This window comes from Rhipicephalus microplus, chromosome 7, assembly GCF_043290135.1.
Source record: "Rhipicephalus microplus isolate Deutch F79 chromosome 7, USDA_Rmic, whole genome shotgun sequence".
In the NCBI taxonomy this organism is placed as follows: domain Eukaryota; kingdom Metazoa; phylum Arthropoda; class Arachnida; order Ixodida; family Ixodidae; genus Rhipicephalus; species Rhipicephalus microplus.
The window spans coordinates 14411330-14434536 of NC_134706.1; the positions used below are offsets into that span (position 1 = coordinate 14411330).

General features: G+C 44.0%; 3 protein-coding genes across 6 annotated transcripts in view; 2 read left to right on the plus strand and 1 right to left on the minus strand.

Annotated features, from left to right (window-relative positions):
- fliI (FLII actin remodeling protein) overlaps nucleotides 1-8526 on the plus strand; it is a 41907-nt gene extending 33381 nt beyond the window's left edge. For all 3 annotated transcript variants that reach the window (XM_075868721.1, XM_037430797.2, XM_075868720.1), the window contains 6 exons: nucleotides 647-799; nucleotides 3035-3072; nucleotides 3671-3800; nucleotides 5113-5202; nucleotides 7247-7453; nucleotides 8173-8526. In XM_075868721.1, coding sequence (XP_075724836.1) covers nucleotides 647-799; nucleotides 3035-3072; nucleotides 3671-3800; nucleotides 5113-5202; nucleotides 7247-7453; nucleotides 8173-8307 — 753 coding nt within the window. In that variant the 3' untranslated portion in view covers nucleotides 8308-8526. The remainder of the gene's footprint in view (nucleotides 1-646; nucleotides 800-3034; nucleotides 3073-3670; nucleotides 3801-5112; nucleotides 5203-7246; nucleotides 7454-8172) is intronic.
- A 4454-nt stretch (nucleotides 8527-12980) lies between these two features.
- Nucleotides 12981-13628, minus strand: LOC142767293 (essential MCU regulator, mitochondrial-like). The gene has a single exon (XM_075868722.1). The coding sequence runs from the start codon at nucleotides 13591-13593 to the stop codon at nucleotides 13300-13302; it is 294 nt and encodes a 97-aa protein (XP_075724837.1). The 5' UTR covers nucleotides 13594-13628; the 3' UTR covers nucleotides 12981-13299.
- Nucleotides 13629-14982: 1354 nt separating this feature from the next.
- The window catches only part of LOC119179248 ((E3-independent) E2 ubiquitin-conjugating enzyme), a 48112-nt gene continuing 39887 nt past the window's right edge, over nucleotides 14983-23207 (plus strand). For both annotated transcript variants that reach the window (XM_037430318.2, XM_075868723.1), the window contains exons 1-2: nucleotides 14983-15278; nucleotides 15666-15839. In XM_037430318.2, the coding sequence (XP_037286215.2) occupies nucleotides 15057-15278; nucleotides 15666-15839 (396 nt within the window). In that variant the 5' untranslated portion in view covers nucleotides 14983-15056. The remainder of the gene's footprint in view (nucleotides 15279-15665; nucleotides 15840-23207) is intronic.

The following is a 23207-nucleotide window of genomic DNA, read 5'->3' on the forward strand; positions in this document are numbered from 1 at the left end:
AAGAATAAGAATGGGATAGAGCACTTGTGTCAAGCACTCTCAAATTAAAACTGGTAGATTGCCGCTATCCCTCAAGAGCACGGTATATAACAGCTGAATCTTACCGGTACTTACCTATGGAGCAGAAACCTGGAGGCTTACAAAGAGGGTTCAGCTTAAATTGAGGGCAACACAGCAAACGATGAAAAGGAAAATGATAGGTGTAACCTTAAGAGACAGGAAAAGAGCAGAGTGGATCAAAGAACAAACCTGGGTTAAGGATATAATAGTTGAAATCAAGAAGAAATAGTCATGGGTCGAGCACATAAGACGTAAGCAGAATAACTGCTGGTCATTAAGGGTAACTAACAACATTCCCAGAGAAGGCAAATGCACGAAGGGGAGACGGAAAGTTTGGTAGGCCGATGAGATTAGGAAGTTTGTGGGTGTAAAGTGGCAGCAGCAAGCACAGGACTGAGTTGATTGGGGGAACATGGGAGAGGCCTTTGTCCTGCATTGGACGTAGTCAGGCTGATTATGATGATGAGGACCTAGTAAATGCCTCGAAAATCTATGACGTGACAGCATTTTGATGGTGCTTGATGCGGAAATTTCAAGCTGACTTAACCGGTTGACTGTGCAATAAGTAACGTCGCCATCCTCGCAGCAACAAGAGAATCTCAAGTTCCTGTCGCACTTCAAGCGCAAGTTCATCATCCACACGGGCAGCCGCAAGAAGTCTCAGATGGAGGAGAACAACGCGGTGGAGTTGTTCCACCTGCGTGCCAATGGCAGCCCCATCTGCACGAGATGTGTTCAGGTGGGCGTAATGAACACTCGATCGTAGGGTCATTGTCATCATCACTGTGTCCACATTTCTGCTGGGAAGAAACAATTTATGGTGTTACATTTATTGACACTGTGGTCATCGCCCATCATCGTGCTCAGCATTAATGAAAGCGGGCAGATAATGAAGCCAAGGAAAGTATTTAGGGGACGTAACCTGTGTGCTGTTTTAAGTGTATTGCAGTAATCGTGATACAGGTGTGAAGTAGAGTGGATGAAAAGACAACTTGCTGCTGGTCGGGATAAAACCTGCAACCTTCAGATCCAAAGGCTGCAGGTTCATTCGAAGTTGTCGCTGTTTTGGAACTTTTTCAGAAGCAACTTACGCATTCGTGGTGCACATTAGGAGAGCTGATTGATTGATATGTGGAGTTTAATGTCCCAAATACATTAGGAGAGTAGAGTGCCAGCTTGTATTGCAATGCAAGCTCTCGTTGGCAATAGTGGTAATCATCACTGCGAGCTTTAGCGTTAGTCATGCCGTTCTCACTGCTTTATGACACATGCAAAACAGTTCTTTGTTTGTTTGTTTTGTGGAGATATGTGTGTTGAGGATGTAGATGTGGTCACTAACCAAGTCAAGGAAAAGACACAGAAACGTTTCGAGACCCATACGGGTTCCTTATTCACATTCTGACCAAGTCAAGGTGAAAAAACACAGAAATGATTCGAGACCCATATGGGTTCCTTGTTCACTCTCTTACCAAGTCAAGGTGAGAAGACACAGAAATGTTTTTAGACCCATACGAATTCCTTGTTAACTAGTGTGAACAACGAACCCTTATGGGTCCCAAAACGTCTCGTGTGTTATTTCACCTTGACTTGGTGAGTGACCGCATCTACATCCTCATCATGATACCTGACCAGACGAACTTTCGTCGAACTCCTGACTATTAGGTATGCGTGTATTGGGATAGCGCAATTGGAATCGCAAGGACAGCTGTCACTGTTGGCAGTGGTAGACAGCGCTGGCTTTGAGTCCATGAGAAACTATATTTTAGGAATGTTTTCATTAGAGAAAATGTAAAGGGCATCTTAAAAGGTAATTAAGCAGCACACGAAAAATGACACAAGAAAGCAAACACACTGGGCCAGTGCCGAGATACCCACAAAGCTTAACAACATGACAGACTGGTCATCAGTCTGGCCCTGTGTGTGTGTTTTTCTTGTGTATTTCTGTTGTTTTTGTGCTCTTTAAAGGGTCTGTCTACCGCTCAAAAAAGTTTTTCCAATTGTGGCGGAAATTAAAAGATTGTTCATCACATCGGCGGCAACGAGCATGCTTCCGGTCCGGAAAGAAGGAATTATAAGTTTTACTTGATGTAGGTGGCGCTGCCAGCAGTGTGTATTCGCTTGCCTGCATGCCTGCCTGCAAACGGCACAGAAACACAACCACAGCGTCTGCCGCCGCTCATGAGAACAACAAAAAAGTGTGTGTGCCTAAAATGACCACTAAGATATTTGTTTTATTAATAACCAAATTTGATGAAGCCTGCAAAAACCACACGCACTTTCAGTTTTCGACTTTTACTGGCACCGACCAGTGTTGTGGGCATTCATCTCACCTATGGAAGGAGACATAACGCGGGGAGAAAAGTTCTGTTTTAGAAATTTCTACGCACTTTCCCGAGAAACCGCTGCAAGGTTAGACACTTCACATGGTACGCTTTTTATTGCGGCACAAAACAGGAGAGCAACGAAGGACGGTAGACAGTCCCTTTAATGGATTCTTTGTGATGATTTTCTTCTGTTTTGTTTATTTATTTAATACAAGCAGAGAATACTGCAGGCCTATTTAAAAGTTTTAGCAAGAGTGGACACATTCTATATAATATACAGTTAGACCAATACAGCAATTATAATGATAACAAAAACAAAATGTAGTTTGTGTCAATGAGGTCTCGGTGTTTCAGTGAAAGCTGTCACGACCTCGGTTCCTGCTGTTTTACTTGGGGCAGAACTAATTTCTGCAATGTTAGTTTGTTGGTCTTCATTCTCAGTTCTCCTTTTTTGCCGGTCTGTAGGTTTTTTTTTGGCGGCAATAATAATAGAGCCGAATGAATGAGGACACAAGTTTGTCTTATTTTTGTGTCCCCGTTCATTTAGCGCTATTTTTCTCGTCATCAGTATGTACCAGCAAGCCCAAATTTCAACAGCGCTGCATATTTTCGGTCTTTTTAAAGCGTCTTGTGCATTTTGCCTCTTACAGATTCCTCCCTGTGCCAGCAACCTGAATTCAGCTTTTTGGTGAGTCCTCCTTCTTCTATCTGTCATATTTTTGTAGAATCAGCGTACGTATTGTAACTCGAGGTCTTTAGCATTCTTGAAGAAGCTTGATTGCTCTCGCGATATTGAACGCCACTTGTAGGATGCTTCACTGCAGGGCAGTCAGTTCCTGTAGTTTTGAGTGTGCATCGTTGCATAAGAGGGCTGCATTGAGGTGAAGCTCATTAAAACAAGTTTGTTTTCACGCAGTAAAAATAAAATCCCCGCTCTGCCAGCCAGAACACACATTATAGTTCAATGCTTTGTGTGATGCTGTCTTCCAAAACGTGGCTAATTCATGGGCTTGAATGTATTTGATGGAGAATGATTTTGTGTCAGTTAGGAAAGCCAACTTTCAGGGGTGCAGCAGCACAGCATTTGATATATCAAGAGCTTGAGGTGAACAAGAGATTTATACATATGAGCATGCCACAGAACTGTACCGTCATGTGAGGTTTCAGAGAGTATGGTTTGATCTTTGTTTATAGCGAATATTGATTCAATAAATTCAAGTTTGATATGTCTGACTGTGGTGCATCTCATTACCTTTAAGCAACCCTGTTCGTTCTGGTTTGTGCAGTTATATTCTCAAAGTGCCTTTTGAGCAAGATGGCGAAGAGGACGGCATGGTCTATGTTTGGATCGGCAGCAAGGCTGACGAGGACGACGTGCGGTTAGCGGAAGAACTGGCACGGTCTTTGTATGGCGCGGTGAGCATAATATTTTTTGGTGCTTTGCCTTTGCATTGTTGTTTTAGTAGACTTTATAGTGAAGGCATTATATATTTTCTTTTATCGTTTACCGGCAGCTTCATTTCGTCATTCGCTTCCCTTCATGCCATAACTGTGTTCGCCACCGTCGATCCTTGGTAAAGTTGAGAATCGTTAAAGCAAACACCAATGTAGCAAATTATCATTTGCAGTGAGTTCATTGTGAACTTATGAATGGTCATACTTCATTTCAGTGGAACTTGTTGTTCTTATAACAAAACAGAAAACACGAGGGCTGCTGTGATATTGGCTCTAATGAAGGAATATTTTATTTGCATGGGGCTTGAAAATCAAAAAGGAGCTTGAAAAGTAAGAATATATTTATATTGAAGAACTATTCACAACCTTATTTTTTAAAATGTGGTTGCGACATTAAGAAATCCTTTAAAAATGAAGATCGCATCCTTCTTCAAAAAAATGTCAATGGCGACCTATTTTGTCAAACAAACTTTGTTCTTTTGCATCTTTGCCTTTTCATGTTATAGTCTATTTTATTTAAAATGCCACAAGGAGATTGGCAAGGATTAGCTCGTTTATAGTGTGTTTGAAACATACATAGAATATTGTGTTTTGGTGTCTAGGATTCCTGTTGAAGTCAGATTGCCGAATAGTTACGAGCCGATTTCTCTCTCTACCGTTAAGCTGTATTCACACGACAGACCAAAACACGATTCGAGCCTGTGGATTGCACACTACATCACCATACCTTAGCCGTTCCCGCTTGGATCCGCTCTGTCCGATTCGTGAAACGACAGAAGCCCAAATCACTTTTGGGATCCTCGGGGAGCAATGCCGATATCCTTGCTTGTAGCATGAATTCTCCCCCCATTGCGGTGGTCTAGTGGCTAAGGTACTCGGCTGCTGACCCGCATGTCGCGGGATCGAATCTCGGCTGCGGCGGCTGCATTTCCGATAGAGGCGGAAATGTTGTAGGCCCGTGTGCTCAGATTTCGGTGCACGTTAAAGAACCCCAGGTGGTCGAAATTTCCGGAACCCTCCACTATGGCGTCTGCGGAGGGATCTGAATTACGTCACAAGTCACGTGACTGATCCGTCCGCGATCATGTCTGTCGTGTGAATACAGCTTTACTCGTTTGTCAGATATAACGAAATATTTTATTTTCCCAGTTCTGCTATATAACAATGTCTGTATAACTGTCTAGTTTGTGTACTAAATATGGTGGGTACAGCTAGTAGCTTGGAAGCTCTTGTTTTTCTTGAAGAAAATGTGTTTTGTTTTGACACACTTCAGATGGAGTACTCCATAGTGACTGTCGATGAAGGCGAGGAACCTGAAAATTTCTTCTGGGTTGGACTCGGAGAAAAAGCTCCCTATGACACGGTAAGTGCTGAAGAGCTTCGGCTTCCCTGCTGCTGCAGATAGCTTTTCAATTCCCACGTGGCACCAAGACATCAGCAGCTTTATGCAGCCCGTTGGGTTTGCCAACTCATTTTGTAACTTGTGCGTGTGTCATGCTGATGACGTGCTCACTGTTTACAGCCTGGAAGTGCTGGTTGTGCAAAATGAAAGCAAAGGAAAGCCACCTAAGATGGATGCTAATCATCATTTAGGGGCAACAGTACCTTCCCGAAGGGCACAGCTGTCTTTACAATGTAATGTGCTCACGCATGCCATTTCTTTTAGTACGACAGCTATGACGAATCGCGTGTAGTAACTGCTGGTATATAAATTTGAACTAACGGACAATTCGAAGCTTGCAGGTTCGGTCGCTGCTGCTGGCAGCAAGTTATCTTTTCTCCCACTTTACTTTCTCCTCATTTATTTTCACAATTGTTTCATGTAACATCCTCTATACTTTAGTTAGTTTTCTTGTGTGTTAGCTCTCAATAATATTCTACAAGAGTCATGAGCGCTGCGTGTGTTGTCTTCCTTCTTTTGTCCTTGTGTAGAGTTCATGCTACAACCGATTCCTCTTAACATTGTCTAACAAAGAAAAACGAGCCCTTAATGTTCCCCTTCTTTCCTTTGTCATAACTGTATTATGTAGCTGCAAGTCATGTAGCTGCCAAGTTATGTTGGCTTTTGGGTAAGTGTTCAAAGTGGAAATTATGCCAATTCGACACGAAATGTAGATGCTCAAAACGAAAATATGTGCATTGCCTTGCCCAAAATTTTCGTGTTTCAATCCATGGGTACAGAAATCACCAGCTATTTCTGCTACCATAAAGCTTTGTATAGAATCTCTCGTGTGCGTGTGCTGTGGGTTTGAGGGTAAGTATTTAAGGTGTGGGGATCTGAGGCGCGCCCGCGACCATTTCGCGGGCATTCCGCCACATGGCCACACCCTTTTGCTTTTCTGCTCTGCTAACACCACGTGGCGATAGATGGCGCCACGTGCGGGCGGCACGTGGTACGTGCGCGTCGAGGAACTGACGGTCTCTCCTCCGTGGTCGGCGCCGGGTAAGCACGTGTTTTCCTTCGTCCGCGTCCCCTTTGGGAATCGTCAGACTGTAGCCTGCCTGGGGTGGCCTGTGGCACCTCGGCAGGTGTGTTTCCTTGAGTGCAAGCTTCGGTAGCATACGCTAAGCCCACAGCGGTGCCTAGTGCTTGAAGTGGTTGTACCACAACGAGCCGCACTTGCCGTAGGCCTACGCGTACGAGGTTTGCCCTAACACTCGCGACCAGGCCCAGTGGCCATCATGAGAGTGCGCAGCATAACCGCGAGGGACCTTTTCCCGACCGGCGTGTCAAAGCTCGCCATTGCCAGCTGCGATGTGCTCGCGGTTTTCCCCTTATTGTGAACGTCCGCGTGCGGGTGCCTTTGCTACCCGCGTCCCGGGAGCGGACGTTGTACTGTTGTTCGGGGTGCCGCCAGAGGCAATAAAGTGTTGTGTATTTGGCATTAGAACACTGTCTGTTTGCCGCGCCGCGCTAAACGCCTTATTAGTTGAGCGTGCGCGGAGTGGTGCGCTACACGCGAGTAAACGGAGTAGCGGCCCTGTGGCTCGCTAAGCGTGAACCCGCGGTGATCGTTCGCTGCAGTTACTAGCGGGATCACCGTAAAGGGCGAGCTAAAAAGTGCTATGGATTTTTGTACAGCAGTTTTTCCATCGGTACTTGCCATCGTCTTTGCGTTCGTGCGCATTTATTGGCGTCGTGGTGCCTTCATGACATTGACAGTCAATGCGACTCAGTGGTCTAGTAGTTAAGGCGCTTGACTGCCAACCTGAAGATTCCGAGACAGGGTCCTTGCTGCGATGGCCTCATTTCTGTAGAAGCAAAATGCTTGGATTTATTATGTGCACTGTAAAGAAGGGAACATGTTCATAATTTGTTGGCCCTTCCTTACACCATTTGTCATGATCATGTCGAAGTATTGGGACATTGAACCCTGGACGTTGTCATTATTCATTGCCGTTTGCAGGAGGCTGACTTCCTTCAGCACGCTCGTCTGTTCCGGTGCTCCAACGAAAAGGGCTACTTCGCTATCTCGGAAAAGTGCGCCGACTTTTGCCAGGATGACCTGGCGGATGACGACATCATGATCCTCGACAACGGGGCGCAGGTCTTCATCTGGGTCGGCTCGCGCTGCAGCGAGGTTGAGGTCAAGCTCGCCTACAAGAGCGCTCAGGTAAGCATGCTTGCCTGAGCCGTGCCTCGGCAGAAGCGTGGCTCAAAGTCTATGTTGTCGTGTGCCAAGGCACGTGTGATTTGATATATAACTGCTTTCGGGCCTAGTTGGTGCTTGCTTAAGAACGTAATGTGATGCGAATAGACGTGCTTGCAAAAAACATATGTAGGTGTCGCACCCACGTCGACTTGGCAAATCAGTTCTTCGAAAGCCTTCGAGGTGGACAAAAGTTCACATTTTCTTCATATTTTTTTCAACTTGTTTTCCTTCAGAGAATCCTGCAGCAGCGGTGCCCTGGAGCCCCTAGTTCCGAGATTACTTAGATATCTTCATAATTTATTCACACTTTTACAGTCTGGTGCCTCAGTTTTACATTCATAGTTGTCAAGTGTCGAATGTCGAAGTATTTGAAAAATGTCTTTTCCCTTGTGAAATTTGACTGAAGGATTCCCTCCAGCTGAGTAAAAACAGTAAGTGTATGCGCATTTAATAAAGCATTTTATTGGAAGCACTTCATAGCGGCTCTTTCGCCACCATTTTAAATACTGGTCCACAACCGAGCTAGAGCCTCTGTCCAAATATTGAGTGATTAACCTACCTTTCACCGTTGGGTTGGGGGGCAGGGGCACTTGCTCAAGATTTTATGGTACATAGAGGCTTTATTAGGAAACTCTAGGGTTACACTACCTCTGAAAGCATGCCGTTCCACACTTTCCCAGGTCTACGTGCAAAATCTGAGGGTCAAACAGCCCGAGCTGCCGCGAAAGCTGATGCTTACTGTGAAGGGAAAGGAGTCCCGGAGGTTCACAAAGTGCTTTCATGGATGGGGAGCCTACAAGACAGTCGCCGAGTAGGGGAGCAGTCGAACCACCAAGTCTAGTGACGACGACGATCCACCAAGGAACCACGCCCTGCGAACATCTAGGGCACGTGGCATCTCAACAAAGGCAGCGCCTTCTCGTTGACAGCCTCGTACAGATGTCTTACGGCTCACTTTCAATGTATTTTTTAAATTCTTGATCTATTTTACTGAAACTTGCCAAGTTCATGCATATTAGTTTGCTGCTTTTGAATGTTCAATCACTATCGTAGTATGGCATCTAAAATATCGAACAGTTCTCGTGCCGTTTGGGAACTGCACCTAATCTGAACTGAGGGAGCCACAATGTAATGGGTATATCAGAATATTCTAGAATAGAAACAGTATGCAAACCAATACGAATGGATCTTCTAAACCTGTTTGAACAAAAGTTATGGTATGTTAAACAATCATGAGCGAGTCAACGTCAAGCTTCCGGTTTCAGTCACTAATGTTCAACATGCCTGAACATTTGTTAAGTGTGTTCAGAGCATTCATTCTCGTTTCACCACATGCTACGCCCATTTCAGATTATTGTTACCTATGCCAATTCACTTTGTAATTCTTTTAAACTAGTTTATGAAATATTATTGCTCTCACAAAAAACTTATGAAATCTGGATATTTTAAAGACTGTACATTGCACAACAACAATTGCATGTCTGAAATATGCATGAACTCAGCAAGTTTAATCAATACAGACCAAAGTTTTAAAAATATTATTCAGAGAAGGATCTACCCCTTGAGCCCAATTAGGATCGGATTTCACTGTTGTGATAGGCTGCTGTGCAAGCTGTGGGAACAGGTTAATCCTGACCTAGTAATTCGATCCGAATTAGGCTTGACCATGATCTAAAGTGACTCGTAAAGCACCTGTCGCCTACTCTGGGTACTTGGTCTGTCAAGGACGTTGAGGTGCTGCTCCAAACGCGTATAGGTCACAAGGTTGCATAACGATCTCGTGTTAAGCTTGGACACCGGACCACGTTTCTTCCTCGTGTGTTGGCAGCGGACTTTGTAAGCTTATTCCCGGTTAATTGTTTTGACCATTGCTGAGAGTTCGCAAATAGATTTCCTGGCATAGCCAAACAAATGCTTTAATTTGATGGAATAGGAAAGCTTGCCAGAGAGCCTGCTAAGGTGCATTGTAGGTGAATGCAACTTGGATCTCTGAAAGGTGTTGCTAATGCAACATTCTCAACTTGCCACATTTTGCGCGCTAAACTGAAGGCAATCCAAAGAGGGCTTTAGGCCAATGCAAAAAGAAATTTATCCCTAGTGCCAGAACGCTATATGTGGTTTACTACAACATTTGTTTTCGTCTGTGACTGGCACAGCATAGCCTTAGTCACTTTTGCATCACAAAGCCAGCCTAAGTAGTTTTTATGAACAGTCTCCGATTCCTGCGCCAAGGTGACATTCGTCGTGATACGCTGGCTCGCTCCGTTCTTGCCATCGTTGCGGCTACAAATGCGAGCGCAGCTACGAGTGCCCATTGCTCTGTTTTTGAAAGTTTTTCATGATCAATCTGACCATGCTTATCTTTATCACCATACGATGTCAGCGAGTTTTACTTCATGTCAAGACGTCGCGATAATATCGGTAACACCAGGTATGACGTTCCCAACGTTTAGCATTAAGTGGAAGCTTGTGGATGCTTCCTGAAAATAATGCTAGTTAACTGCCATCATCTCTTCTTGTCTGAAGTGCCTTTAGTAAGGTGTCTCTCAAGTTTGAAAATGCGTCGGCATACCTTAAAAAAAAAAGAGTCGTATTGTGCGACGTGATAAGTGGCAACTCAAGAATGCAGCGTCGGGTTCCTTTCAAAGGGGACCCAGTCATGACATCGTTGTCTTCCATCTTTTTACAGTGAAGCTGCAGATGGCTAGGAGGTGGATAACTGTGGCCGTCCGTGAGTGCACAGAAAATGTAATTAGGGGGCAATGCTGGCATATTCTACTGTATGCAAGCCAATAGGAATAGATGTTCTGAACCTGTTTCAACAAAAGTTACACCATGTTAAACAGTCATGAGCAACTCAATGTCAATCTGGCAGTATCAGTCACTAATGTTCAGCCTGCCCTTGCTTGGGTTTAGAACGTCTAGAGGAGTCTTCGCTCCAGCTCTAGTTTCTTTTCAGCTATCGTCAGCATACGTTAGCTAGGGTTGATACGCACCCCAGCATGAATCGCTGCCCATAATATCCTGCAGGTGTTCTTCATATCCTGAAAGCTAGTGTCACCATACACCAAGTTTGAAACTCGCATCTCTTCAAGTGCAATAATGGATAAATCAAAAGCCACAGAAGAGGACTTTTTAAATACTCAAACCTCGATACAGCGAACTCAGATATAAAGAAATATCGGTTATAACGAAGTAAATGAAAAATAGTCTTGCAGTAGATCTAGTGTTAGGAATAAACCTTTATAATGAACTTCCGTATATAGCGAACATAGTTTTGTCCAATATGCAACTTTGTTATAATGAGGTTTGAGTACATAACCCAGCTAACGATGGTCCGCACGTTTCAGCTTTACTAGTTAACCATATATACAGACACTTGTGCGGTAACTTTTTCTCTCTATATTGACGCCCTCACATTCTCCACACTCGGGCACTTTGTTGTAGCTAAGCCTGTCGTGCCTTCATGGGGTTGCATATCTTTCATTGGGTGCAGGTGTTGTTCTGAGTGAAGGAGGCGACTGGGTCCTTTCAGAAAACATTGACGTGTCTTGAAACGCACAGGCAAATCTGTTTTAGCAAATTCCACTTGACATAAAAATAGTTTCTTCATATCTAAAAGTTCGTCATAAGTGTACATTTATAACACTCGTTATCATGAAGGCTGGGTTATTCTTAATGTATTTCATTATAACTGGTAATTCATTATTTCCATTCTTATTATATGAAGGTTTTACTGTATGAGGAATAGCAGGTATCAGTGACTAACTACACTGAAACCTTATCATTCCTGAATCTCTGAGAATGAAAATGTGCAAGCTTAATGGGCATTGTGTTAGAAGCAAACATGAACTCAGGCTAGAAGCAGGTGGCTAAAATGGGCTCAGGAGCAGGTGGCTACTCCAAAGGCGTTTCTTTTTGTGTGTGTGTCCTTGACCAGCCTAAAGGTGAAGATCTACTTGTGACTGATTACAGGATATGTACGTACAGGTTCGGGCAAATCACCCTTCTTAACCCCTGTTGAGATTACCAATCAGTTAGCCTTTTCCGTTGCACTCGACAATTTTTACGTGTGTACATCATCACAAAATTAGGACAACTATTTTTCTTAACAATGGTCTTTACAAAAGTGCCGTGTCATAGTGCATAGAAAAATACATAGCCAGGCAGATCCCACTTTTATGGTGGTTTGTGTAGGGGACGCAGGGGGAGGGAAGGTACCTGTCCTGCATTCTCGACTTGTCACTTACTGTGCGTGGTTCTGAAACTGAAGCGAACAAATTTCCATCCTGCCTAAGATCGCCAAGTGTTTATGCAATAAGTTTGTACGAAACCATTACTGTGCCATATACTTCCGATGCCTTGCCATCTCGTACCAAAGCTGACAATGCCATATTTGCAACACTGTACTGCTCTGTTTATCGATACACCTTTCCTATTTTATGGCCGACAGCCTCCTGAAAATGTGACCAAGGATTTACTGAAGGGTGCATCAATAAGGGAGGCCACCAGAAATGTGCTCTGGTCAAACTAATGGCTTGTTCGCGCCCATACTTCACCTTTCGATTTTGATGTCGTTTAACTACAGTAAATTCATCTGGCACTGCCGAGCAATTTTGATCTAGCCTTTACCGCTATGCTATGCCTTTGCAATAATTGACGGCAGGGTATTATGCGTTCGTTGTAGAGTTTAATGCGATAGTAAATAGGGGCACCAGATAGTCAACCGCGTGTGGAGAGTGCTAACTACCTAGAGGGTTAGCCCACAGAGCTAAGCTCTCTTATCAAATACAATATTACGTAGAGCTCTCGGAGACTGAAATAGGTCATAAAACATTTAGTTTAACGTCCTATACATCCAACTTATTGAGCTAACCATGTCATGCCGCTATGAATCTGGCTGCTAAAAGTAAAGTTGACTGTGGAGCGAGTTAAAACCAAGATTACACCGATGCATTGCAAACTGATCGCAGTGGAGAGTACGTGCGTTGCTTAGTCGTAAACTGTGTTTAAGACAGTGGGCATTGTACATCCTCACAAAAAGTTCAACTGCCCGTTTGTGAGATGCTTTGCATGGTTCTGAAACGCCCATGTTATTGTTGGGAAAATTCATCAGCGGGAGCATCAGCATTTCAGACTGATAGTGTTGTATGCACAAGTGAGAGATATGGGAATGCAACCGTGATAATGTCCTTTTAAACCCACTTTTTTTCCACGCCAGTGCACACCATCGCGGGAAAGCCGTGCTCAAGCTGTAGACCCAACGTCCATCTCTACAACTTCGTATCATAGTCACACAGATCAGACGATATCGCCAAAGCCTTGCAGAACTGTCGCTGCCTATTTCGTAATTTATTTATAATGTAATGTAATATAAGACAATTTAGTGCCTTGGAGACTGTTTGTCTGTAAAACGTGTGTGTGTTTGTATATTGCAGTGTATTTTCTTCCGTGGATGTATAAATTAAAGTGCGATCAACTACAACACTTCTTTCCGTGCTTTTATTTAGACTTATAACCTTAGGATTTATATATTTTTTTACAGTGTATAATAAGTACTAGCTTGCGTCGTAAAGCGGATCCACATACAAGGCAGTTTCAGACGAATTCGCCTTAGCAATGCCCATGGCACACGACGAAATTCTCGACTAGTTTAAGTAGAGACAAATAAAAGAGTTTTGCTTGCATCGGCGAGGCGGTCGAATTTTCGACGAGTCCTCGGAGGGCACTGCGTGAAATTGAGAAGGCGCAAAACGGTAGTGGCGTTTCGCGACAACGCAAACCGGCGATTTAGAAGCACCGTCTTCTCATCCGTCGTCGTCGTCATCGTCGGGCACGAAGATGTCGTTCTCTTCCAGAAACGCCGCACCTTCCTTGCTGATGGTTGCGCCGATGTACAGGCCGGGTAGGACAGAGAGGAGCACCCACAGAAGACCCGTTTTGGACGTTTCAGGTTCGGGCATTATGGCGCCCGAGTTGTAGCACATCCGGTGACGAATTTGTCGCACTGTGGGCTCCGACTTCGCCCGCAGTGACGGCACCCTGCACTGCAGGCGCAACGATGAATAGAGGAGGAATTTTCTGGCGACCACCGCGGCCATGGCAAAATTTTTCTGCGGGGCGTAACCATCGTGGACAAATAAACGCAACAAAAAAAGCGTGCCTTAGCTTCGGCGTGTTAAGTAGCGCTACCTAGCCCACGAGCGCGTTGTTTTGTGGTTGCGGAGCGACTAAATAATATGTAAAAGGGGCTATTGAGACCATTTAGTACAGCCGGTTAGAGTGTTCCTTTTTGCTGAATGTTTTAAAAAGCAGCTTTTCTAATTGTTTAAAATAGGGCATGAAAAAGAGGGCATTATCCTCATGGATTAATGAATCCAAAGTAGAAGTTTGGATGTGATATAAGAATTCGAATGCACACAAGCGATAGCATTCGTTGATCAATCAGCCTAAACGCACTAGCCTGAACTGTAATACACTGTAGCACGAAGGCTCACTGCCCATGTAACGCTTCCTCGACAACGTTCTGACTAAACAACGTCGCGTTATGCGACTCTTTCGTGTGCGCGTCGACTATTTACGAAAGCGCCGTTACACAAGCGATGCCTCTTGCGGGGCGTCTCTATCTCTTTTTTATTACGTAAGTGAAATTACGTGTGAGGGACGCGCTCCTCTTCGTCTTCTTTGGGAGGAAGCGCTGTGGAACATCTAGATGCAATGTGCGGCACTGTTGCCGTGACAACCGAAACCACTTTTTCTCTCCCCAACGCCTCCTAGAAGAACTATGCCTTGAACGTCGCTCTCTTTTCAATTGAAAGTTTTCTGCCAACTCAGTATCTCGGAGCCCATGCCTCTTGCCGCGTGTTGCGATTGTGCGCCGCGTGAGACCGCTCGCCTCCGTACCACTCAGTCACGTGACATTACCGCATCATTTTTTTTTTTTTGCCTGCCGGATTATTGGCGGTCACTTGGAAAGCGGCCGTCATCGGAACTATGGTGATGGCGCCACCTAAGCAGGAGGTGTTTTCAAACAAGTTTTTACGGTTTTGAAACTTGTATGCAACAAAAATAACGTAAAAAATTTTAAAATGGCGTAAACGTAATTATAAATAACTCTGCGTAAGCGACCCGTCATTCAACAGGCAACTTTTTTAGTACAAGGCATAGCCTCTGAAGTTGGTAGCAAATGCCAAAATTGCCGGTCTCAAAGGTCAAGTACAAAAACCCTTATTCCTACGCAGGCAGCGCCGCTATAAATGACGGGCGTTTCGCGCTCATTCGGCAGGCAAGGGACTATGACCGTACCGTTCTGTCACGTGACTTTACAAGCTGCTCAGAGGCAACTATGAGAGCAATGCTGCGTTCGCAAGAAGAGGCCGCCAGAGGCGCTCGCCTTTGCACTAGAGGAGAAGGTTAAAGTCTGAGGGTAGAGGGGCACGTTTGCGGCTTACGTTTCAGGCATAAATTTTTCTAGGAGGCATTGCTCTGCCTCTCGCGCAGACCTCGCGATCTCGCGAGAACCTGCGCGTTCGCGACTCAAGCACAGAGCGCAGACGGGTCGAATATGGCATCTAACTGTAAATATTTTGACGAGGACTCCGTCTACCGCATCACTCGCAAGGGACGTATCGAGTTCGGCCTGGTGCTCGAGAATGCCGAGTACGTCACCAGCGAGGACGAGGACGAAGTCGGGGCCAACGTGCCCCAATGGGACCGCATGAGAAGGGGCCACGTACGAGTCGCATGGCACCCCAAGGGTCGCGAGGAAGTAGTCTCCGAAAAGAAGGTAAATGCGGCCTTCGCTACTTTCTTTCTCGCGAATCGAGCCCCGTACCTGGCGGGGGATAAGCTCCGGAAGTATGCGTAAAATGGAATAGCGAAACTTGAGGGGGGGGGGGGGGGAACCAGAGCCTTGCACGAGGGTTGAGATGCTAAACCGGGACGTAGTGCAGTACGGTCACCCACACCGGTGTACCTGTCAAAGCGAGAAAGCGCGAAGGTTCTCGTTTCGCGTCGTTATACGATACGCCGATCTTGTGCGTATCGATACAATCCCTCGCCAACCTCCTCCTCTCTCTTTCTTTTTTCCCCTCTTATAAGCAACCCACCGAGTTCTGCTGCTCTCTTTCGGGGGTTATGGGGCGCTCCGTTTATTGTTTATCTAACTACGCAGGTAAAACTGCACGATCGCTCTCTCATGCCTGGCGATGTCGTGAGGAAAGTGGTCAAGGGTAAAGACACCCAGTTGGGTTACTGTCGCAACACGGAGGTGCTAGCGACCGTCCAGGTCTTGGGAACCAACTGCGTAATCAACAACGTCAACAGCGTCGATTTAGTTCCACTGGAGGTAAGAAATGTTTCTGTATGCACATCTCAGCGTGAAAGAATTCCGGTCCCCCCCTTCGCCAGTTTTTCATTTCTACTACGTTTCCTCTTACTTTTTTCCATTCATACCCCCCCCCCCCCTCCGATAGTGTCACATAACGTCATTACTGCTTTTATTTTACTCTCTTTGGGGTGTACTTTGTGTTAACACCCTTATTCCATTTTTGACAGCTTCCTAGTAAAGAAAGGCACGCGTATCGCGCAAAAGCCTTGTTCTTGTTCACTTCTATTTATTGTTTGGAGCAACGCAATGAATGACACGCAGCCGATTCGGTATGGGCGTGGGTGCTTACGGGTTCGATTTTTTTTTTCTTCTCGCTACTGCGCTAACGATGGTGTTGCGTCTGTTGTGCACGGGAAATGCCACTGAGCCGTACAGCGGGCCTGCTGAGATTACTTAACCGATTTCGGACGCTGTTTGCCGGTTGCGTAACGCGCGAATGTTTTTTTTTTTTTTTGTTGCGTGTGCGTTATGAAATCCACAAAATTTGAGAAACGCGCTTTTTTTGTTGTTGCGTGTGCGTTATGAAATTCACAAAATTTGAGAAACGCGCTTTCCATACTTTTACACCAGAAACGCCGACATATTGTTCGTGTGACTTAAGCGTCATTAGTGTACAGCTTTTTCTACAACATTAGACGTATATGAAATCTTAATCCCATAGAATATGTTGCAGCTGTACTTTTGTTTAGTTGTGTCGCAAGCTTGCGTTCAAAGTAACTATTCGTGATATCAACCATACCCTCTAGAAAAAAAATTTTGCCGTTTTATTACACATTTGTGGTGTGACTCTGTTACCAATGTATACAATTAAGCATTGTAATTTGATCATACGTTTAGATTATGTAGTGTAACACTTGGTGCACTCGTGTATTTTTATTTTCACCGTAATAAATTTTCTATCTTTTTGTCACAATCCAACAGTGGTAGCCATACGAAGTTTGTATATCTATGTGCCATGCACATAGAGCTGTGAAATTCGTACAGCAACTACTGTGTAATTGTAACCTGGGCCTTGTTTACTTATACTCATGGCTTTTATTTAGAAAAACTCCCAGTAGATCTGTCCGGTGGACAACAATTGTCTCTGACTGTGAAGCTGAGTTGCCAGATTGAAGTTGGGACTGTCCTCGTAGTTACAAATGATAACAAGCAGCGATAGTGAGTCTGTCGTATTGCCGCTTGTACAAGTCTGTGTCATCTCTGTTCATTAGCGAATGCAATAGCATATGCACGTTGAAAAAAGGAAGTCCTGTGAAGTTGCATAGTTTACGTACTAGTGTTATGAAACTGTTAGTTACAGCTGTGTTGAAATGTGTTGTTTTTTAAGCATGTGCCAGAATGGGCGATGTCGAATTGATACTTGTGGGAATGCTAACAAGTAGCCCGAACTGTTTGGGGGATTAGGAAATATGTCCAGTTGTATTTTCAACATTCAGTGTTGAAATCAAGGCCAGGTATTTGCTCAGGATGAACTGAGCAAATCTCACCTTAGTTGCAAGTGGCGGATCACCTCTGTAGTTTTCTATTATTATTTTTTTAGGAGTAAGCATGTAGATAGTGATAGCGTTATGGTTGACAACATTATGGTTGAACCCAGATATATTCAATCTGAAGGGGACAATCAAAATGCTTTATATATAGGCAGTTTGATATATAAATTATTTTATGTATAGAAAAGATATTCAAAGATATTTTACGACCATATGATATATACAGTTATTTGTTATATGGGGAGTTTGACATATGCAGGACTATTTGCACATAATTGTTCCCCTCTCCCATTAGAACCCTCTGCGTGACAATTGCATGAAAGTCGCAGGCGGTTGCTTTGAAAGGTTACTGACCTCTTTGCTTAATGGTATGCAAGCTTTTAGTTGGAAGTATTAAGAATATTCTAGAGACTGTTGTTCACAACACTGAAGTAACGGTGCATTAGTTGGCCTTACAAAACCATGGTCAGGTCTGAAGAGACGATGATGCAATCTCTCAAAGTTGTCTGAACAATATGCACGAGCTGTTGAGACGTGTCGGAATTGTTTTTCAAGTTGATGCTAAGCTGTACCCAAATGGAATCTTTTGCTTTGTCTGCTACTATAGAAAAAAACATTTGTCAATATATATATATATATATATATATATATATATATATATATATATATATATTGGTTGTTTAATGCATTGACTATAATGATCTACTGTCTACTTTAGAAGAGATTCCCAATTCTTTAATACACTATGTTGGAGAGGTAAAAAAATATGGGAAAGAAAGTTTTTTCTTGGAACTTCATTCTTCACTAATTGCCTCTTTAATAAAGCAAGGTTGTGAAATTATCATTGAAGATGAGATAGGTTGAACTGATGTGCACTCGTTAGATGTCTAGTACAGCATCGGTTCGTGAAACATGTAGCAGAGACAATTGATTTGCGGCTTCACTTAAAAGTCTTTTGTTTTCAAGCAACATATTTTTTAACACTGCCAAGTCTAACTTCCTTCTTATTCATTTCGAACTAACTTGTTAGTTGTCTAGAAATGGAGGAGGAGGAGGAAAGAACTTTATTCATATTCCGGCGAGTGGATGGGATGGGCGATTGGCCCCGCCTACGTTACGGCCAGGAGTCCTTGAATCCTGCCGGCTTCCTCGGCCTGCTGGACGGCCCACATTTGGTCTTCGAGGGCGGAGCTGAGCATTGCGGCTTTCCAGCACGCGCGAAGGCTGTCAGCAGAGGCCGCATACTTGTTATGAGTATTAATCTCTTTACATTCCCATAACATATGCTCCAGAGTGGCTCTGGAGTCGCAACACTTGCACCTGTCCGTTTTGTATATATCAGGATATATAATGTGCAATAGTGCAAGTTTCGATTCCACTGCAAAACGTGATTCACCTTCCTTTATTCGTGATATATTGGACAAGCAGAAATTTATTGATACCGTTGCTAACACTAACTGGTCTGAAGTTTATCTTAAAGCTGATGCACAAGAAGCTTTCACCCTCTTTTCATCTTTGCTCCTATCACATGTTCAATCTTGTACAGATAAGCTAAAATGCAAAAAAATAATTGCATCACCAGCAAATCCCTGGCTGATGAGGGGATTACTAACAAACATGCGCAAATGTGACAACCTCTACAAAAAAACTAAAAGGCAACCGTTAAACACGAATTTGCTTGCTCGCTATAAAAAATTTTGCAACCTAATAAACACCCAGCTAAAGGAAGCTAAAAGAAAGTATTATGCGCAAAAGATAACTGAGGCCGGAAATAGTACGAGAAAAAAATGGGACATCATTATTTCCTTTTTAAATAGGAACCCACGTTTTGATAAAATAGCTACAGTTCTTCATAATGATGTCACTTATAGTGACCCAGCTGACATTGCCGATCAGTTTGCAAACTTCTTCTTTAACATCGAGCACACCCTACCTTTATTAAATGAAATGGCTTTAGATCGCCTACCCCATTCGTTCTTTCTGTTTCCCACAAGTCCAGATGAAATAATCAGCGTTATAGGTACCCTAAAAAAGACGAGTGCTGGCCTTGACGGCATTCACCCCTCCCATATAAAAATGTTAGCTCACCTTATATCAAATGTATTCTCTTCAATTGTGAATTTAATGTTTAGAACAGGTGTTTTCCCGCATGAACTGAAGCAGGGTATAATAATCCCCGTACATAAAAAAGGAGATGCTTCGTTATTGAATAACTACCGCCCCGTTTGCATCTTACCCTTTTTGAGCAAAGTAATTGAAAAACTGATCTGTACACGTCTCACAAATTACCTGAACAAATTTAATATACTATCGCCTTGTCAATTTGGCTTCCGTTCCGGCTACTCCAGTGACCTTGCGCTAATCTCACTTACTGACCAATTAAAAAAGGCTATTGACAACGGTTACTATGCGGGCAGCATTTTCATCGACCTAACTAAAGCTTTTGATTCGATCAATCATTACATTCTTTTCAATAAACTTGAAGCATTTGGTATAACTGGCCCAACATTACAATTATTGCGTAGCTATCTCTGCAACAGGACACAGAAGGTGGTAATTTCTAATGCATATTCGTCAACCAAATTAACTAATTTTGGTGTGCCCCAGGGGTCCATTCTGGGGCCCCTTTTGTTTTTACTCTATATTAACGATTTGCCGAAATGCCTTTCTTCATCCAGTTGTGTATTATACGCCGACGACACTACAATTTTTAACTCCGATAGCAGCATTACATCCTTAACTGGAAAACTAAACTTTGATCTGGCACAACTCGTTCGGTGGTGCAGTAATAACATGTTAGAAATTAACACGTCTAAGACAAAATTTGTTGCCTTCTATTCACCACAAAAACCCTTACCTTCTATCCCTCCTGTTATAATTGCGCGCAATGACATCCCTGTGAGCGACTGCTGTAGATTCCTAGGCGTTGAACTCGACAGTAACTTGAAATACCACCGACATGTTGCATATATTAGGAAAAAAAATGACGTATGGCGTTCGACTACTGATTAAATCTCGTCTTTATTTCAATCCATCAATACTTAAGTCACTGTATTTTTCTTTTGTTCATTCGCACATTTCTTACTGTATTACTTCGTGGGGTAACACATACACCACTCATCTTACTTCAGTTCAGACAATTCAAAACCAAGTGATAAGAATTCTCACGTCAAGCCCATATCTCTCTAACGCTAAGTCACTACTTCGCGAAAACAATATATTAACTGTATCTGAGCTAGTTAAATATAACCTTGGTATTTACATGTATAGAACTATAAATAACCAACTTCCACACTTTACTACCATTCTTTCAAATAACAATGTCACAAGGTTTGCCCTTAACAATAACTTTCTACTGCCAAAAGTTCGCACCAATTATGGCAAACAAACCATTCATTTTTCCGGAATTTCTTTTTGGAATAGTTTACCTTCCGACATTAAAGTATGCCGTTCCCTGAAGGTAATTAAATCGAAGTTAAAAAATCATATGTCAACTAACTAGCCTGTTTTGATGTTTCTTAATTGATTCCTGTTCATTGTGAGTTGCGTTCTGTAATCACTTGTCATTGAAGTTAGCACGTTATTCTTGCTTTTAAATTGTTTCTGTGAGATTACAAGGGTACATTCTTACTTTATTTGTTTCAATTGCATTTTACTGTAGCTCTGTCTCCCTGCTATGTACATCACAATCATTCTCAATTCTACATTGTACAAGAGGTCCCCTTGCAGTCTCTGACTATGGCACCTCTTTCTGTATATCATGCACATGTATTCTTCTTCATTTAGCACAATAAAACCTTCTGTTCTGTTCGGATACGTCCTAGTTTTTAACTGCCGCCATTCGACAGACTGTCTTTTTGTTAATTTTGGGTGAGGGGGCGGGAATATGCCCCTCTGTAATCTATAATGTTTTGTAATTTAATTGTATCTGGTCATTCTGTCTTCCCACTGCCACTCGTCTGCCACGCCGTAATCACCGGAGCAGGCTGGGGCGGCACTTGAGAGGGCAGCTCGGTCGGTGAGCCCTCGAGCTGCGTCATGTACAGCCCCGTTGTTGCTGTCCCCTGCGATGCCGTGAGCAGGTGTCCATATAATGTATGCATTTCTGGGGCTTGTTCGACACCCTCCTTGTAGAATACGTAGTGCCTCCGGGGAGATGCGGCCGTTGGCAAAGTTTCTCACTGCAGTTTGAGAGTCACTGACTATCACGGTTGCGTTTGTCTGAGCTACTGCGAGCGCTATGGCTACCTCTTCCGCTGTCTCGGTACTTGTGGTGCGTATAGTCGCGCATGTCGTACAGCGTTTGTTGCTATCGATTACGGCTGCTGTAAACCCTCGTCTGCGCTTGTATCGAGCAGCTTCTACGAAAACTGCGTCCTTGTCATTACCGAACGTTTTTTGTATTTGTTTTGCTCGTGTCTCTCTTCTGGCCTTAATGTGTTCGGGGTGCATGTTTTTTGGCAAGGGTGGTATCATCATTGTTTCCCTGGTCTCTTTTGGGATTTCCACCTTGACGCCGTGTTGCGTGTGATACGTTATGCCTAGTCGCTCTAGAATATGTCTTCCTGCTCGCGTCTTAGAGAGACGTTCATATTGCGCCGTAGGCTGCGCCTCAATAAGCTCATCTATGGTATTGTGCAGGCCTAGCTGTAACAGTTTGTTGGTGCTTGTGCTAATCGGTAGCCCTATAGCTAGTTCGAATATTTTTCGAATGAGGCAGTCTAGCTTGATCTTTTCCGCGACTTGCCATTTTAAGTACGGCGCTACGTATACTATTCTGCTTATCACGAATGCCTGTATCAACCTTATCGTGTTTTCCTCCCTCATGCCACTGTGCTTAGTTGCTATCCTTTTTATGAGTCTCATTATTTGGGCTACAGTTGCATTCAGTCGCCTGAGGATTTCTCCATTGTTGCCCTTGGCTTTGATGAGCAGACCCAGTACCCTGATCCTGTCGACTATGGGTATGGTTTTCCATCGGCTGTTCTTAACTGTATTTCTTCTCTATGAGCGAGATCTTGCAGGCAGTTGCCTGGTTTGCGACCTCTAGGAGTTGGTCTGTACAGCAACAGCTCCGAGCCCCGCCGTGGTGGACTAGTGGCTAAGGTACTCGGCTGCTGACCCGCAGGTCGCGGGTTTGAATCCCAGCTGCGGCAGCTGCATTTCTGATGGAGGTGGAAATGTTGTAGGCCCGTGTGCTCAGATTTGGGTGCACGTTAAAGAACCCCAGGTGGTCGAAATTTCCGGAGCCCTCCACTACGGCGTCTCTCATAATCATCAGTGGTTTTGGGACGTTAAACACCACATATCTATCAATCAGCAACAGCTCCAATTTTTCCGCAGAGCAGGCTAGCCCAGTATCTTCCAGATACCGCTCGACCGTTTCGACTGCTGTTTGAAGCGTTTCCTCTATTTCACCATCACTACCACTTCTCACCCATAGGGTGATGTCTGCATATATTGTATGATTCAGTCCTTCGATTGCTTGGAGTTTGGTTGGCAGTCCAATTAGAGCCAGATTGAATAACATAGGTGATAATACCGAGCCTTGCGGCATACCTGCACTGCCCATCTCAATTTCCTCCGAAACTAGGCCCCCTATCATGATCTTTGCCTTACTTCCCGTCAGGAAATTACGCACGTAATTGTACGTCTGTTGTCCCAGATCGCAGATCCCAGATCTCCCAGATCTGTTGTCCCAGATCGTCTGTTGTCGCAGAGTGGATTAGGGAACAAACGGGGGTTAAGGATATCATAGCTGAAATCAAGAAGAAGAAATGGACATGGGCAGGGCATGTAGCGCGTAGACAGGATAACCGCTGGTCATTAAGGGTAA